The sequence below is a fragment of the Notechis scutatus genome, chromosome 2, assembly GCF_049901735.1.
Source record: "Notechis scutatus isolate UNSWTSFEM ecotype Mainland chromosome 2, rNotScu1.2, whole genome shotgun sequence".
Classification (NCBI taxonomy): domain Eukaryota; kingdom Metazoa; phylum Chordata; class Lepidosauria; order Squamata; family Elapidae; genus Notechis; species Notechis scutatus.
Window position 1 is genome coordinate 142,721,537 of NC_142010.1, and position 17,138 is coordinate 142,738,674.

Sequence of the window (17,138 nt, forward strand, 5' to 3'; positions counted from 1 at the left end):
TCTTATCAATTCTAGCTTTTTGACCCCCCCATCTCTCAAGTTTCAGTCTCTTAATCTTCCCTCTCTGTTGTATTTCTCTGTTCTGTTGCTTTCTGACATCATATCGATTTTTCATCTTATTTTTCTTTTTCTTGGTTGCTTTTTTAAGTCCTAAATTCACCATTTCTTTGCCCCCCTTACGCTTTTCTTCCTCTACTAAGAGTATTTGTCCATTAAAGATGGCTTCTTCTTCTTCATCCCAGCCTTCCTGTCGTTGTTGTGTTTCTTGATAGGTAGAAATCGCCATTTCTAGTGGAAAATAGATCCAGAAGAGCCCATGCCTTCCTGTTCCTCTTCTTTCAATTTTTGAAATTCCATTTGTAATTCTTCAAAAGATAATGCCATTTTTTCCCTTTTTTAAAAAAACAACCCAAATGTCTTTAATCTTTCAAGAAATAGTTCACAAAAATCCCAAAGTCACAAAGCAAACCAAATCAAAGCAAACAGTTTCATTTAACACTTTCTTCTTTCTATATTTTCTCTTCCTAGGGTAGAATTCAAATACACAGTTCCAAAGTAGTCTTCTAGAAGTCGTAATACCTTTTATTTCTGATCTTATAAACTCAAAGCAGTCTCCTTCAGTACAATCTTAAAATAAGTCTTTACCTCTTCCCTTCCACTTATAGCAAATAAAAAGAATTTTGAGTTTTTAATTCCAATGTCCAGAAGTCCTTTATCCCCTTGGCTTTAAATTTCAAGTTTACCTTCTATGCCCAAGCAGGTTTTCCAGATTTCCATCTGCTGTATCTGTGGGAAGGGAGAGTGAAAGAAAATAACTTTCCCTTTCAGCTTTCTTCCGCCGCTTTTACAATCTTCTTTGGGAGACAATGTATCCTTCAAAGGATTTAGTTTCCAGGGTGTTTAGAAGTTTCTTGTAGTCCCGGTTCAGCCAAAACTTTCGCTTTCTCCTACTTCCTCCAGCACGAATCTTACCCGGCTGCAGGCTTCTTTGTGGCGGCCATTGCTGACCGCCACTCCACCACCTTGGGAAAAAGGGGTTTTGCCGGCTGAGGAGGGGGTTTGCGATACCCCAAACCCAAATCCGGATCCCCTCTCTCTTCGGCTGCCTCTACGGGGCAACCCTATCCTCCGGATCCGTCTGGATCGGAGGCAGCTCGGCGGCGAGCGCAGCAGGAATCACGGAGAGTCGTGAATTCCTGCCGAAGCCTTGCCGAGAGTTATTATTTAGCAATTGATAAAGGGAAGTTTTTTCAAAAAAGAAATCAGTTACATTCTGAATGTAGGTAATAGCAAATGACTTCCCAATATTGTTGTCAAGAAAATAATATGGGTTTAAGCACCCTTGTGCAAGAATTACAACAAAATAAGCAGCTTATTGTGCACCAGCTAAAGCAAATAAAATGTCCTCTGTCAGTTTTAAATATTTGAGCTACTGTTCTAAATCTGTCAGCCAGGTAATTATTATTACCAGGCAGATAATACAAGCATAAGTCTTTCCAGATATAGCAAAACTTGGAGGGTGGAAACTCTGCCGGTTATAGAATTATCTGACAGAACAAAAGCAAGTTGATTGTTGAAAAATTCACATCAAATATCTTTAAGAGTAGCCTCTGCCAGGTGTGTTCAATATGGATTGTAACAGACTCTGATTATGTTCAGTGATAGTAAGGAAAGATGTGTTCAGTGGATCTGAAGGATACCATCTGGGGAAGATCACACTACACTACCAAGTAATTCCCTTGCTGTTTTTTAGAATTGTCTCTAAAGGCAAATAACACAACTATGAAACTAATCTGGAAATTGCCCATGTGAGCAAATCTATTTTGGGAGCATACTTCTTGGAAGCTAGAAATAATGTTGGATAGACAGCATCAGCACTGGGTTTGTTTGTAACTCAAATCGTACTCAACGTATAGTCCTCAATGGAACTACTTCCACATAGGGGGAAGTAAGCAGTGGGGTAACCCAAGATTCTGTTTTAGGCCCAATACTCTTCAATATCTTCATAAATAATCTAGACAAAGGAATAGAAGGGGAACTCATCAGATTTGCAGATGACACTAAGCTGGCGGGAATAACCAACACCCCAGAAGACAAGCATAAGATCCAAAAAGATCTTGACAGACTTGTATAACAGGCCTTATCTAACAAAGTGAAATTCAACATAGATAAAAGCAAGGTTTTACACTTAGGCAAGAAAAACCAACTATATAGGTACAGATTAGATAAAACGTGGCTTAATGCTAGTAACTGTGAGAGGGATCTTGCAGTCCTAGTGGACAATCACTTAAATATGAGCCAAGCCACCAGTGTGCTGTAGCAGCCCAAAAAGCCAATGCAATCCTGGGCTGCATTAATAGAGGGATGGAGTCAAGTTCATATGAAGTTCTATTAATGTTTTACAAAGCCTTAATATTACCCCACTTGGAATACTGTATCCAGTTTTGGCCACCACGGTACAAAAAAAGATGTTGAGACTCTGGAAAGAGTGCAGAGAAGGGTAACAAGAATGATTAGGGGACTGGAGGCTAAAACATACAACGAACGGTTGCTAGAATTGGGCATTCTAGTCTAATGAAAAAGAAGGGGAGACATGATAACAGTTTTCCAAAATTTGAGGGGCACCTACAAAGAGGAGGGGGTCAAACTATTTTCCAAAGCACCAAAAAAGCAAGACAAGGAACAATGAATGGAAACTAACCAAGAAGAGAGGCAACCTAGAACTAAGGAGAAATTTCCTAATAGTGAGAGCAATCAACCAGTGGAATAGCTTGTCTTCAGAAGCTGTGGGTGCTCCATCACTGGAGGCTTTCAAAAAGAGACTGGACAACCATAGGGTCCTTCAAGGTCCCTCCCAACTCTATTATTCTACGTTCTAAGTTACTTAATTGTAGAAAATCATTCTCTCCTGCTGCTTGCTAGTAGACCATTTGGATTGGAAATGCCAGAGTTGAGACTTCTTCAGAAAGAACTTATATTTGGATCCTGCACCTCTGACTTTTCCTTTTGGTGACTGAACATGTAGACCAAAACTTTCCTATGCCCTGGAAGTTGATGCTAGTGAAAGTGCTTATTTGTCTTCCCTCTTCTTTTGTCTGCCCCAAACTCTTTTAACATCAGTAACATTAAAAAAATCGTTTATTGCCCTTCCATTGCTTAACAAGACATTAAGACTCAATAAGTGCTGAAATCTAAAAATTTTAGTGTGTGACCATGAAAGAATTAATAACATGAGAGTTAGGGGGGGCGGGAATATGTGCTGCCTTCCTTCCATTAGTTCTCTAATCTTGTTACTTCTTTTGCTGGATGGTTAATCCAGGGCTGGTCTTAGCTGGTTCCTTTATCTCCCATCTAGCTGTCACTGATGATATTAATGCCTTAAATAATTGATGGAATATTTGCAGAGAGCTAAGTCATACTGAGATTTAGCCTGTACCCAGTTGCAGTGGGAAGGAAAACACATCCACTTTTTCCCCTCATAAAACCTAAGTATATTGACCTCATTTTCTTAGAAAAAGTAAGGAAGAAATGTGAAAAAAAAAGAACAAATCTGAAAGAGGTTCATAAGGATAAAAAAAATGTTAACTTTGTTTTCCAAAGAAAGTTTTAAGAGAAAACTTTACAAAAAAATACATTGTTTATTATTATTATTCTGTTCAATCATGTCTGGTTTTCAGAGACTTTCTGAATTGGTCTCTGTAGTTCTCTCGGCAAAGTTTTTCAGAAGTGATTTGTCATTGCCTCCTTAGATTTGAAAGAAAGTGACCAGCCTAAGGTCAGTCATCCAGCTGGCTTTGTGCCTAAGGCAGAACTAGAACTCACTATCTCCCGGTTTCTAGCCTGTTGCCTAAACCATTACACTAATTTGACTCTCGTATTCTAATGAAAATATCGAAAATCAAATGGTACAGGTAGTGCTTGACTTAAACAATCATTTCTTTAGTGACAGTTCAAAATTACAATAGCACTGAAAAAAGTGACGTATGATAGTTTCTCATGCTTAAAAACCATGGCACCATCCCTGTGGTGATGTGATTAAAATTCAGATGCTAGGCAACTGGCATTATCTAGGATGGTTGCAATGTGATCACCTTCTGCGACTTTCTAACAAGCAAAGTCAATGGGAAAACCAGGTTCACTTAATAATTGTGTTACTAACTTAACAACTAGTGAATCACTTAACAACTGCAACAAGAAAGATCATAAAGTGGGGCAAAACTCACTTAACAACTGTCTTGTTTAGAAATGGAAATTTTGGGGCTCAATGACCCGATCGTGTGTAAATTTATTTTAGAATGTCCATATTTTTCATGTGAATGTATCAGTCCAAAAACCAGCTTCGGACCTGACAGAGAGACTGCATTAAATGGTACAGTTTGTATGATAAAAAGTTAAAACGTCCAAACTAAGGGAAAAATGAATTTTTGAAAAATAATCTGAAGGACTGCTTTCTGAAATAAAGGACTGTTATTTATAATAAAGGATGTAGTTATAGGCCACAAAATTGTTAGATGTGTTAGGTATAACATTGATACCAAATATGGTTTGGGTGAATAAATATATAAAACTTAGATATCATGGTTTAAGTGCTTATCACTTTAAGCACAATGCAGCAGGCAATTAGCCGATTAAGGGTGCGGTTAGAAGTTACAATATAAGGAAGCATTAGAAGCTGGAATGCTTACTGTTACTGACTGTAACTGTGTGCTGCTGCTGTAACTGTGTGCTGCTGCGACTTACTGTGTGTTACTGTGACTAACTGTGATTACTGACTGTGAGTGCCTGTGACTGAACTGTTATTGTTAGCTACTGTTTGCTGAATATCCAGCGTTTGTTTCTCTGGAGAGTGAAACCGGAGGAGGAGAAGATATCTTTATCGGCTGATAAAGATATTGCAAGGACTCTTAACTTGGACTATAATAGTGAGTCTTACTGGATGGAAATACTGTGAATGACTTAATGGACTGAATGACAATGCTTAAACTCTAACTGGATTAAAAACTATTTAAACTACAAACAGTGTTTGTGTTCAGTGTGTGTATACTCTGGGGCCCTTCCTGGTTTGACTACTGCTGCAATACTCTTCTAGGGGTTAATCCCCAAACCCTAACATTGGTTATGGGCCCAGCAGCATAGTCTAACTAACCAGGATATAACAGAGAGAGTTGGTGTGAGTTGCACATTACTGTAAAAACAAACTGTTTTAATTAGTTTAAAATAGTCAAAATATCTGAAGAGTAATGGCACAAGTAAATTTGTCACAACTGTCCATGATATCCAGGCTGGATGGAACAAACTATGTTTCATGGTCAATGAAATGTAGTTTACTTCTACGCAGAGAAGGTTTGTGGGACATTATAGCAAACCCACCAGATGTGAGTAGCTGGGATCCTGCTAATGATGATGATAAAGAAAAGTTACAAGACTTTAAACTGAAGAATGAGCAGGCTTTATGCATCATAGGACTGACTCTCTGTGATCAGCAGCTTGTCCATATTCGTGGAGAAGAAAATGCTGCAAACTGCTGGGAGAACCTCAGGAAGATTTATGTTCGGGACAGTGTAGGAGCACATATAAATCTTACACGGAAGCTTTTTTGAACGCATCTTCAGAGGAATGGAGATATGTTAGTTCATTTAAACTGTATGAAGAGCATTTTTCAAGATTTGCAAGAAAAGAGCTTATATTTAATGAACTGCAACAAGTCTACATAATATTATCTTCATTAGATCAAAGCTATGATGACTATGTGACTTCGTTGGAAGTATTGCCAAAAGAAAGCCTCTCATTAACCGACATAACAGGCAGGCTACTAGAAGAAGCCAGAAGAAGGCGTGGCGTGACGAGCTGAGAGAAGATAAGAAAGAAGAGAAATTATCTTCAAAGCTTGAAAGAAACCAGATTAGCAAAGTAAAGCACCTGGAAGAAGAGAATTTATCTTCAACGGCATACACAATTAAAAAGTGTTTTAATTGTGGAGGCAGAGGACATTTGGCAAGATTCTGCAAAAAGAGAAAAAGCCAGAAGATAAAAAAGCCAAAGAAAGCATTTGAACTAGCCACGTTTAGCAACTCTGATGTGAAGAATAATTTATGGGTGGTTGACAGTGGCGCATCCCACTGCATCACAAGAGATAAGACAAAATTTATAAAAATGTCTAAAAGCTCTCAACATATATCTCTTGCCAATGGCTGGAACCTGAAAGCGAAAGGTCAAGGTTTTGCACGTTGTCCGATACATAAACCAGGATATAAAAATGTTGTATGTACCGCAACTAAAGTTTAATTTGCTTTCAGTAAGGGTATTAGATAAATTAGGTTATGTAATTACTTTTAAGGATAATAATTGCATAATTGAAAAAGATAACAAAAGGATAACTGCAGCTTTAAATGGAACATTATATGTATTAGATAATAGTAAGAAAGGGGAGGCACAAACTGTATTTAATAATATAAAGCCTCATGAAGAATGTATCCATTTATTGCATAGGCGTTTGGGGCATGTAAATTTTAAAATGCTAAAACGTACAGTTGAGTTATCTGAAGGAATAAGGTTAAAACCTTGTGATAAATATTTACGTTGTAATGTTTGCTGTGAAGATAAGAGCAAAGTATTGCCTGCAAATAGGCTAAATGGTTTCAAAACAAAAGAACCTTTAGAAGTAGTATTTGCAGACATAATAGGTCCAAAGAAACCCAGTATGGGGGTGCTAGATATATACTGAGCATTATGGACCATTATTCTAGATATGGGTTTTGCTATTTAATGAAAAGCAAAACTGAAACATATCAACATTTTTTCAATTGGCTTAGGTTTGCTGAAAGAAAGTCTAAACGACAACTGATAACCCTGGTGACAGATAATGGCACGGAATTTATTAATAACAAATTCCAGAACAGACTTAAGGTAGCTGGAATAGAGCATAAGAAGTCTGCTCCATACAGGCCAGAACATAACGCTTTTATTGAAAGAAGAGGCCAAACACTACAGGCAATGGTTAGAACAATGTTAAATGATTCTGGGTTACCTGATTCTTTGTGGGGAGGCTACAATGTGTGCTAATAACATATTGAACAACGTTGTTAATACAACAACAGGTGAAATTCCATTCACCAGGTGGCATGGCAGGAAACCTGACCTAAGTTACCTGCACACATTTGGTGCACCAGCATGGGTGCATATTCCTGCACAACTCAGAAAAAAGGGCAACATAGAGCTAAAGATTTTTCTTCGTTGGTTATCAGGCAAACCATAGGGCATATAGATTTTGGGAGAAAGGCACATCTAAAGTGTTATGTAGTGCTAGTGCCCAATTTCTAGAACATGAAGGATGGGAGAAATTAGAACAGGATGCCAATAAAGATGTAATTATTGAATCCTATAGAAATCCCATTAGTTATCCCTGTAACTTTAAAAATAAAGTAAAAAAGACAAATACAGGATGAAATAGTGCCCATAAAGGAAGAAACAGATTCAATAGCTGAACAGGATGAGGAAGATGAACAGGTAGTAGTTCAACAAAGTCCTCCTGTAAGCCCTGTAATTCCCAGAAGAACTACACGTGTATCTAGACCGCCTGATAGGTACCAGGCTAACACAGTGTGCCAGATTAATCAAGTTCCTAATTCTGTAGAAGAAATTAAAAAGTATCCTAATAAGGAAAAAGAAAAATGGTATGCAGCAATGAATAAGGAACTGAATTCATTAAGTGATATGAAGGTGTATGAAAATGCCAAATTACCTGTAGGAAAGAAATCCATTGGCTGCAAATGGATTTTTAAGGTAAAAACAGATAAGGATGGTAATTTAATTCATAAGGCAAGGTTAGTAGCCCAAGGTTTTAGGCAGAATGCTAATGACTATGATGAGGTGTTTGCACCTAGTCTTAAGGCAGCAACCTTGAGAGCAGCTTTAGTGTGGGCAGCTAGTAAAAACTATATAGTTAACCATTTAGATGTGGAAACTGCTTACTTGCACCCCATTAAAACATATTATTTATATGAAAAAACCTGTTGGTATTAAAAGTGAAAATAAGGATAATAATGATTGTTGGTTGTTAAAGAAAAGTCTCTATGGTCTTAAACAATCAGGCTATGAATGGAACCAGTATATTGTAAAGGTACTAGACAATATAGGATTTAAAGCTGGTTTAGCCGATCCATGTCTGTTTAAGAGGGAGACAAATGGGAAAGTATCATTATTATTACTATTCACAGATGACATTGCATTGATAACTGAAACTAATGATGAAGCAAATAAAATAATAGCATCATTAGGAAAGAGAATAAAGATCAAGCAATTAGGGGAGATAAAGAAGTATCTCGGTTTGAATATAAAGAAAACACGGAAAGGTTTTAAGATATCTCAGGAAGATAAGATAAGCAAATTACTAAAAGATTACAAGATGGAGCTTTGTAAGCCAGCTAAGACTCCAATGAGTCAGGAGTTTAGCAACACTGATGAACAAAGCCCTGAGTTTGATAAGGTGATTTATCAATCTTTAATTGGTAGTTTGAGTTATATTAGTAATTGGTCTAGACCAGATATATCGTACTGCGTGAATCAGTTGGCTAGATTCAATTCTGCACCATGTGAAAGACACTGGATTGCAGCTAAGAGGATATTAAGATATCTTAAAAAGACAATGAATTATTCATTGTATTTAGAACCAAAGGGTGATTTAATTTTGAGTGCTTATGCAGATGCTAGCTTTGCATCAGAAAGAGACACTAGAAAGTCGACTTCAGGAACAGCCATAATGCTGGGTAAGACATTAATAGGCTGGAAGTCAATAAGACAACAGCATATAAGTTTGTCTACTATGGAGGCAGAATTCTCCTGTTTATCATTGTTATGTACAGAATTAATAATGTATAAACAAATGTTAATTGATATAGGTATAACTGTAGATTATCCTATAATTATTCATGAAGATAATCAGGCAGCAATTCAAATGGCCACAAATATTGGAGTAAAAACAAGGAGCAAGCATACAGATCTAAGATACCTAAACGTGAGACAATCTGTAAGAAGTAAGATGATTCAGCTAGAGTACTGTATGTCGGATGACAATTTAGCTGATAATTTTACTAAAGCCCAAGGTGCCAGTAAGCACCAGGAGAGTTGTGAAAAATATGGGATTAGATTGTAAAGATATTATATATTTATTTCACCCAAAAGGGGAGTATGTTAGGTATAACATTGATACCAAATATGGTTTGGGTGAATAAATATATAAAACTTAGATATCATGGTTTAAGTGCTTATCACTTTAAGCACAATGCAGCAGGCAATTAGCCGATTAAGGGTGCGGTTAGAAGTTACAATATAAGGAAGCATTAGAAGCTGGAATGCTTACTGTTACTGACTGTAACTGTGTGCTGCTGCTGTAACTGTGTGCTGCTGCGACTTACTGTGTGTTACTGTGACTAACTGTGATTACTGACTGTGAGTGCCTGTGACTGAACTGTTATTGTTAGCTACTGTTTGCTGAATATCCAGCGTTTGTTTCTCTATCTTTATCGGCTGATAAAGATATTGCAAGGACTCTTAACTTGGACTATAATAGTGAGTCTTACTGGATGGAAATACTGTGAATGACTTAATGGACTGAATGACAATGCTTAAACTCTAACTGGATTAAAAACTATTTAAACTACAAACAGTGTTTGTGTTCAGTGTGTGTATACTCTGGGGCCCTTCCTGGTTTGACTACTGCTGCAATACTCTTCTAGGGGTTAATCCCCAAACCCTAACAAGATGCCATTCTGCAATCTTGTTGACATACTTTAGTTACATTAGGAAAGGTGGAAAGGAAGCTGTATGATGAGAAAGCATACAGTCCAAGACATCCATCCATCCATCCATTCATAGACTGTATATGGCTGACCATCTCACAGCAGTGATTTCTGGGCAGCAGCATGCAAAGTTAAAACAATAATTCCACTTAATAAACAAACATCCAAAAGTACAAATAACTATCCCAATTTACAGGAAAACAGTATCATTTGTTAAGATAGAAGACTGTGGATTGTTCGTCTCCCTAAGCATCATGTACTTTTAAAAAGTGATTATAATTATTTGTGCCTTCTAGTCATGGAAAATCAGAAGCATTTCTTGATTAAATTGTATTTATTAAATTGTACTTGAAGTTCAAGTTTCCATAAAACCCTTTAAAATACTAATACAAGCATTCCAATGAATGTAATGTTTGATCTTCCCAGTAATAAGAAAGGTAAATCCCAGTGAGCAGCATGAGGTTTAGTTTTGAATAAAACTTGTTCTTATTCAAGACTTGTTGAACTGCTAGACTTGTTCTGGAAGGCTTGATGTTCCAAATTGACTGCCCTGGAAATAATGCAGATAATGGATTCCCCTCCTCCCTTGTCAACAGGCTTAGATATTAGCCAATGAAGACCAGAGCAGCAGAGGAAAGTACTATGTAACTATGTTTGAAGTAACCATGGCAGGAAGATGTTTGTCATTCCTCGGGTGTATTTGTGCTTGTTAATGTTTGCTGGGTAGTACATGAAAACCAGATATTGGCACCTCAAACTGCCTTCCTTTATCTCCATCAGGTCTCAGTCTCCACTTGACCAGCTGATCATTGTCCAAGCCAACTCACCACTAGAATATCCAGTTCAAGGTGTAGAAGTTCGCCCCCTCCAGACCATTCTTATTCCAGGCAAGCCTTTTATTTTCTCTGCATGTCAAAAGAAGCAAAGAGAGAGTGGGGGAGAATCTGTCTATCACCGTGGAAGAGTGTGTGATGAATATAATGGCAGGTGGAATGGCAAAAACATCTCACCCCCTGTGTTTTTTCCCCCCATAGGCTTGAGTTTGCAAGCAGCTGAAAGAACATTATACCGGGTAAGACAGCAATAGCACTTAGACTTATGTACCGCTTCACAGTGCTTTACAGCCCTCTCTAAGCAGTTTACAGAGTCAGTGTATTTCCCTCAACAATCTGGGCCCTCATTTTATTGGAGTTCGAAAAGGTAAAAGGCTGTTTCAACCTTGAGCTGGTCAGGATCAAATTGCTGGCAGTCGGCAGAATTAGCCTGCAATACTGCATCTAACCACTTGCACCACCACAGCTCAGTAGTTCTTGATGCACAGCAGATGGAGGGCAGGGTTAGGGTGTGGGTCTCTTACCGTGCTGCCGCTTTATTCATTGTTGCTGGCATTCGTGAAACCTAGGAAGAAATGAGGACTATCCCTTTGGCCTGTGCTTTGAATGTTTCCTCCTTGAAAACAGGCCCAACAAGCATGTTTTAGAAGGAAACCATTTTCTTGGAAATAAATTTGGATGGCAGTCGAAAGGGCTGTCGACAATTAATTAATTTCACCTGGGGTTGTGTTTTCATTGCCATGGAAATAGGCAGTGCTGGGGTGCTCTGCTTAGATGCCAGCATAACCAGTTTTCTGAAGTGTAAGGGTGACGTAAGAAGAAGAACAGGCCCCATTGTCTAAGAAAAAGAATGTACTGAAAAGCGTGTATGTGGCTTGTTTACTAAAAGTAGACAAAGGTGTGTAGGGGTTTTTGGTGCAGAGTGTTAAAAGGAATAGAGTTTGTCTAAGAAAAAGAATGTACTGAAAAGCGTGTATGTGGCTTGTTTACTAAAAGTAGACAAAGGTGTGTAGGGGTTTTTGGTGCAGAGTGTTAAAAGGAATAGAGTTTTCCAATATGTGTGTAGACTCCCATCCGAAAGAGGGCGGGCCTAATCCTGATGAGGCTGAAAGATGTCCTTTTTCTTTAGGAGAAATTTTGCCATAGGTAATTAGATTTTTAAACAGCCCTTCTTCCCCTGACTCTTACGTTCTTTTTTTTTTTCCTGGTTATTTGTCTTTATGGCAGGTCAACTTGACAGCAACAATGGGTACTTTTGATGTGGCTGCGGAGGTAGAAGGTGTCAAAGTGGAACGGGAAGGACAGATGCACTTCTCCCTATCCGGATCCCAGCTGGACAATCTAAATCGGCAAATGCAGTTTGTCACCTATACCAACACCCTCTTCCATCCTAATACAGCAGACATAGGTGGGTATGGGAGCAATCATTACCACTGCAAATATCAGTAGTCCAGCAATAAACTGTGGGACAAACCATTGGAGGGAAACTGTAATAGCAATAGCCAATAGAATTTAGACTTATATACCGCTTTATAGTGCTTTACAGCCCTCTCTAAGCAGCTTACAGAGTCAGCCTATTGCCCCCAACAATCTGGGTTCCCATTTTATCGACCTCAGAAGGATGGAAGATTGAGTCAACCTTGAGCTGCTTGGGATCGAACTGCTGGCAGTCGGCAGTCAACAGGTAGCATGCAGTACTGCGTTATAACCACTGCGTGACCACGGATCAAGAACATCACTGTGAGAAATGAGGGCCAATTGAAAAGGAAGTTGCTGGAAACCAACACTTTGAGGCAGGCCAGTTCTTCCGATGTTCCTCCCCCCTCAGGTGTATCCACTGTCTGTCCTTCACTTGAGGAGCCCCCACCTTAATATACATAGTATGGGACTATTGTAGTAAAGTTAGAATATTCCTCGAAGCAAACTACGCTAGATTGACAGATCCATGTTGTTTTCTGGGCAAAAATGTGGCTACTATCATATTATTTCTAGGCAAGTGTATGGTTTGCCATGGCTTTCTTTCCTAGATGTTGTTTTAACTTTCCCAATGGATTCCAGCAGTTTGAGGGTAAAAGAAAAAAAATGTGAGCTATCAGCTTTTTTCAAAATGACCATCAGAGCGTTAGTATTTTCTATATTATTATTATTAACACACTTGTTCTCCCCCTCCCCACTTGAAAAGAAATCTGTTCCAAATGCAAAACACAAGCAGAGGGGAGTTTCAGTTTTAGTTTCACAGCAGTAACCAGCTTTAGTACAGAACAGTTGAGCTAAGCCACGCCCAGGCTCCTTGCTGTCTCCTTTTTGCTCACACAGCAAATTCTGTTTCACTTTCCAAACAGCCCTCAACTCTCTCACACATTGGCAGGACGCTAGCCAGATGAATACCAATGGATGCTGGTAGGCAGAGGCAGAATTTCCCCCCCCCCTTATTTTCCTCCCCCAAAACTAAGCCCGACCACATAGCTTCGTAGCGAAGCACGGGTATAGAGCTAGTGTTCTCATACAGCTAATCCTTCTCTTATAACCATTTCTTTACTGAAGTTACAATGACACTAGAACAAAGTGATTTATGATCAGTTTTCACACTTATGACCATTGCAGTATCCCCATGATCATGTGAATAAAATTCAGGCATTTGACAACTGAAATGTATGTATAACAGCGGCCCTATCCTGGGGTCATGTGATTACCATTTGCGGCCTTCCCAGCCAGCTTCTGACAAGCAAAGTCAGTGGCGGAAGCCAGGTTCACTTAACAACTGCATGATTCATGTAACAACTGTAGTGGTTCAGTTAACAACTGTGGCAAGAAAGGGTGTAAAATGGGGCAAAACCCACTTAACAACTCAGCAATGGAAATCTGGGGTTTAATCATGGTCAAGTTGAGGATTACCAGTACTCGCATGTCAGATTTAGGTGACCCCAAATTCTTAACAAATTTTCAGGACAATGAGATAAAGTCAACAAACTGGGATTTTTATTATACTTTTGCAAAAGTAGGCAATTCCAAATCCTTCTCGGAGTCAGAAGAGCAAAGAACTTCCTTTAAACAATACAATTTATAGTTTATTTCCTTTTGAAGCATATTTGCTTCAAAAACTATATCGAGACAGGAAAGTTTAACCAAACTGAAGAAGAAACTCTTAGCTCGGCAGCTGGGCAGGAAACATGTTGTGGTTTCTTGTAGGTCTTCAACTCAGACATAACATAAACATAACAGTTTGCAAATATGGGACCCTCCAGGTCATCTAGTCCAACCCCCTTTTGATACATAAAATCCTTTAAAAGAATTCAAAAGAATATGTCTTTGATTCACATCCTTCACTCACAAAGGGCAGGGGAATAATAAAGTGGTTTTCCACTTGATTTATGTGTAGGACTGGACTGAGTTTGACAGGATTTTGTTTTTCTGAGCAAAGCTGGAGATCTGTTTTTTTTCACCTGGGGCTTTCCCAGTGGAAAAAATTGCTATGTTAAATGAAAAACTATGTTCCCTTTTCCTTGGAAAAGCTTTTGTCCAGGAGAATTCCCACTCTGTTGGATTTTTGGCATACCAGAGAAATAGTCTGCAGTTCTGCAGAATCACACTATTTTTCTTGCCTCTTGGCAGGTGTTTTACTGAGAGGGGGAGGAGGATGTTAGGCCTCGTGCTGCATATTTCCTTCTGTTTTATGGTCTCTTAACTGTTTTGAAAGAAGGCACTCTGCGGTCTAACGCCAGCCCTGTCCTTCTTTGGCAAAGCCCTCAGAAGAACAGAAGGAATGTGCTGAGGGTGATCCTTTCAAACCCAGGCAGTGCCTCTCAGCAATCCTTCAGGTTGCTGTTTTTACCCTCAGATCTCTCTTCCTGTTCCATATTAGCAGGCTTGAAAGCCTGCATTCCCATTGGTCCGTTTTAACCGCTACCTGATTGGTCAGCATGGGCGGTTATGATTGGCTCGCTAAGAGTCTGCTGCGATTGGTTAAAACCAAGCGCGGGAGACTCAAAGCGATGTCATTGGCCGCCAAGCCTCGGCGAGCTCTATAAAAGCGCAGGAGACTCAAAGCGATGTCATTGGCCGCCAAGTCTCGGCGAGCTCTATAAAAGAGCCGCCGCGGCTGCTACCTTTTTGAGCCTGATCTAGCCTATTAACAAAAAGCTGTTGTTTATTGAACCCGAGTCTCTCGTCTCTGAAGTCCGCCCTTCCGAACATAACACTTCCGACTTGACCATTACCAGAATTTGCATTCTGGTAGAGCTAAGTCAAGCAACCATCTGGGAAAGAGAACAGAGGGATTTGAGGTAGAGTTATGACACAGCGACTTTCCTCACAGGATCAGCACCAGAGGTGGTATTCAGCAGGTTCTGACCGGTTCTGGAGAACCGGTAGCGGAAATTTTTGGAGAACCGGCAAATACCATCTCTGACTGGCCCCGCCTCCGTCTATTCTCTGCCTCCCGAGTCCCAGCTGATTAGCTGGGTCTTTTTTTGTTGCCCTGCACAGGAGAACGGAGCTGGAAAGCAGGTTAGTGGGATGGGGAGAGAAGGGGGATTTTACAGTATCCTTCCCCTGCCGCGCCCACCAAGCCATGCCACGCGCACCAAAGCACGCCCACAGAACCGGTAGTAAAAAAAAAAATTGAATCCCACCAATGGTCAGCTCCTTCAGTAACAGACCAATGGCTCATCTAAACCAGCTTATTCCATCGTGTGACCAAAAGGTTCCCTCCACAGAAGTAACAATTGCTAGGAGCCGCAGTGGTGCAGTGGTTAGAATGCAGTACTGCAGGCTACTTCTGCTGACTTCCAGCTTCCTGCACTTCTTCGGCCGTTGGAATCTCACCAGGCTCGAGGTTGACTCAGCCTTCCACCCTTCCAAATTCGGTGAAATAAGAACCCAGATTATTGGGGAAAATATGCTGACTCTAAACTGCTTACAGAGGGCTGTAAGGCACTCTGAAGCGGTATATAAGTGCTATTGCTATTGATCTGTGAATGGCACCTGGGCTTTGTGAGTAACGGTCACCGATATCCTAACCCCTCCTTGTCTGATTCTCTTATACAGGTAGTCCTCGACTACCTTACAACCATTGGTCACATGATTTCCATTTGGATACTTGATAACTGATTTGCATTTACGACGGTCGCAGTGTCCCGGGGTCATGCAATCAACCTTCTGACAAGCAAAGCCCATGGGGAAATCAGATTTACTTAACGTCCACGTTCCTAAGCTAACAATGGCAGTGATTCACTTAACAAAGGTGGCAAGAAAAGTCATATAAAATGGGGCAAGACTCACTTAACCAATTTCTCACTTAGCAGCATACATTTGGGGCTCAGTTGTGGTCATAAGTTGAGAACTACCTGTCAAGCCATCTAAGCTAGTCGATGGTCATTGCATCTTGAGGCAGCAAAGCCATAATTGTTTAGGAGAACAGCCTTACGTTGACCTGAAGTTTCTCAACTCTTAATTTTCCTAAGTTGCAATCTCACAACAGTTTCAAAATGCCCCACATAATGCATAATGTTATGCAAAGTTAACAGTGTCCATGTTTGTAACAATGCTGAGCCGGGATTTCTAACTACACAGATAGTCCTCAACGTACGACCGCAATTGAGCCCGACTGATGCTTAAGTGAGAAATGTGTTGAGTGAGATTTTGCCGCATTTTATAACTTTTCTTGCCACCTTTGTGAAGTGAATCCCTGCTGTTGTTCAATTAGTAACGCGGTTGTTAAGTGAATCTGGCTTCCCCATGGACTTTGCTTGTCAGAAGGTCGCAAAAAGGGAATCCCATGACCCCCGGACATTGCAGCCGTCATAAATGTGGGTCAATAGCCAAGTATCCAAATTTTGACCATGTGAGTACGGGGATATTGCAACGGTCGTAAGTATGAAAAATGGTCTTTTTTCAATGCCGTTGTAACTTTGAACGGTCACTAAGCAAACTGTTGTAAGTCGAGGACTACCTGTAGTTTATTGCCTTAGTGCAGTGTGATAGGTAAACTTTTTGTTATCGCGTGTGAAAAGTGCGCACCTGGGTGTGCAACAGCACACAGGCGTGCCTGCACCCATAATGCAATGCACTTGCGAACCCCCCTCCTGCTCGCCCCGCCCCCTGCGCATGTGTGCAGGACACCCCTCCATGCAGGACCCCCCGTGCCCTCCCACACCCTGCACATGTGTCTCACGCATGCGTCCCGCCCCCAGATACCAGAAAATCAGCTTGCTGGTGGGAGGTGTGCGTGCATACGCAGTGGAACTGAGCTGGGGTGACGGCTCGGGTGCCTGCAGAGATAGGTTTGCCATCACGACCTTAGTGCAAGGGTCTTCAAACTTGGCAAGTTTAAGACTTGTGGACTTCAACTCCCAGAATTCCTGAGCTGACATGACTGGAGGAGGAATTCTGGGAGTCGAAGTCCACAAGTCTTAAAGCTGTCACGTTTGAAGACCCCTGCCTTAGTGGCTAATTCACATAAAACCTAAGCTGTGGTGTATAGGGTTTGAGCCGGGGTGAGATCCGACAG

At 40.2% G+C, this 17,138-nt stretch overlaps 1 protein-coding gene across 8 annotated transcripts in view; it reads left to right on the forward strand.

Moving 5' to 3' along the window:
• B4GALNT1 (beta-1,4-N-acetyl-galactosaminyltransferase 1) overlaps positions 1–17,138 on the forward strand; it is an 87,503-nt gene that overhangs the window by 64,182 nt on the left and 6,183 nt on the right. For all 8 annotated transcript variants that reach the window (XM_087956453.1, XM_087956457.1, XM_087956454.1 and 5 more), the window contains 2 exons: positions 10,578–10,869; positions 11,858–12,038. In XM_087956453.1, coding sequence (XP_087812579.1) covers positions 10,578–10,869; positions 11,858–12,038 — 473 coding nt within the window. The remainder of the gene's footprint in view (positions 1–10,577; positions 10,870–11,857; positions 12,039–17,138) is intronic.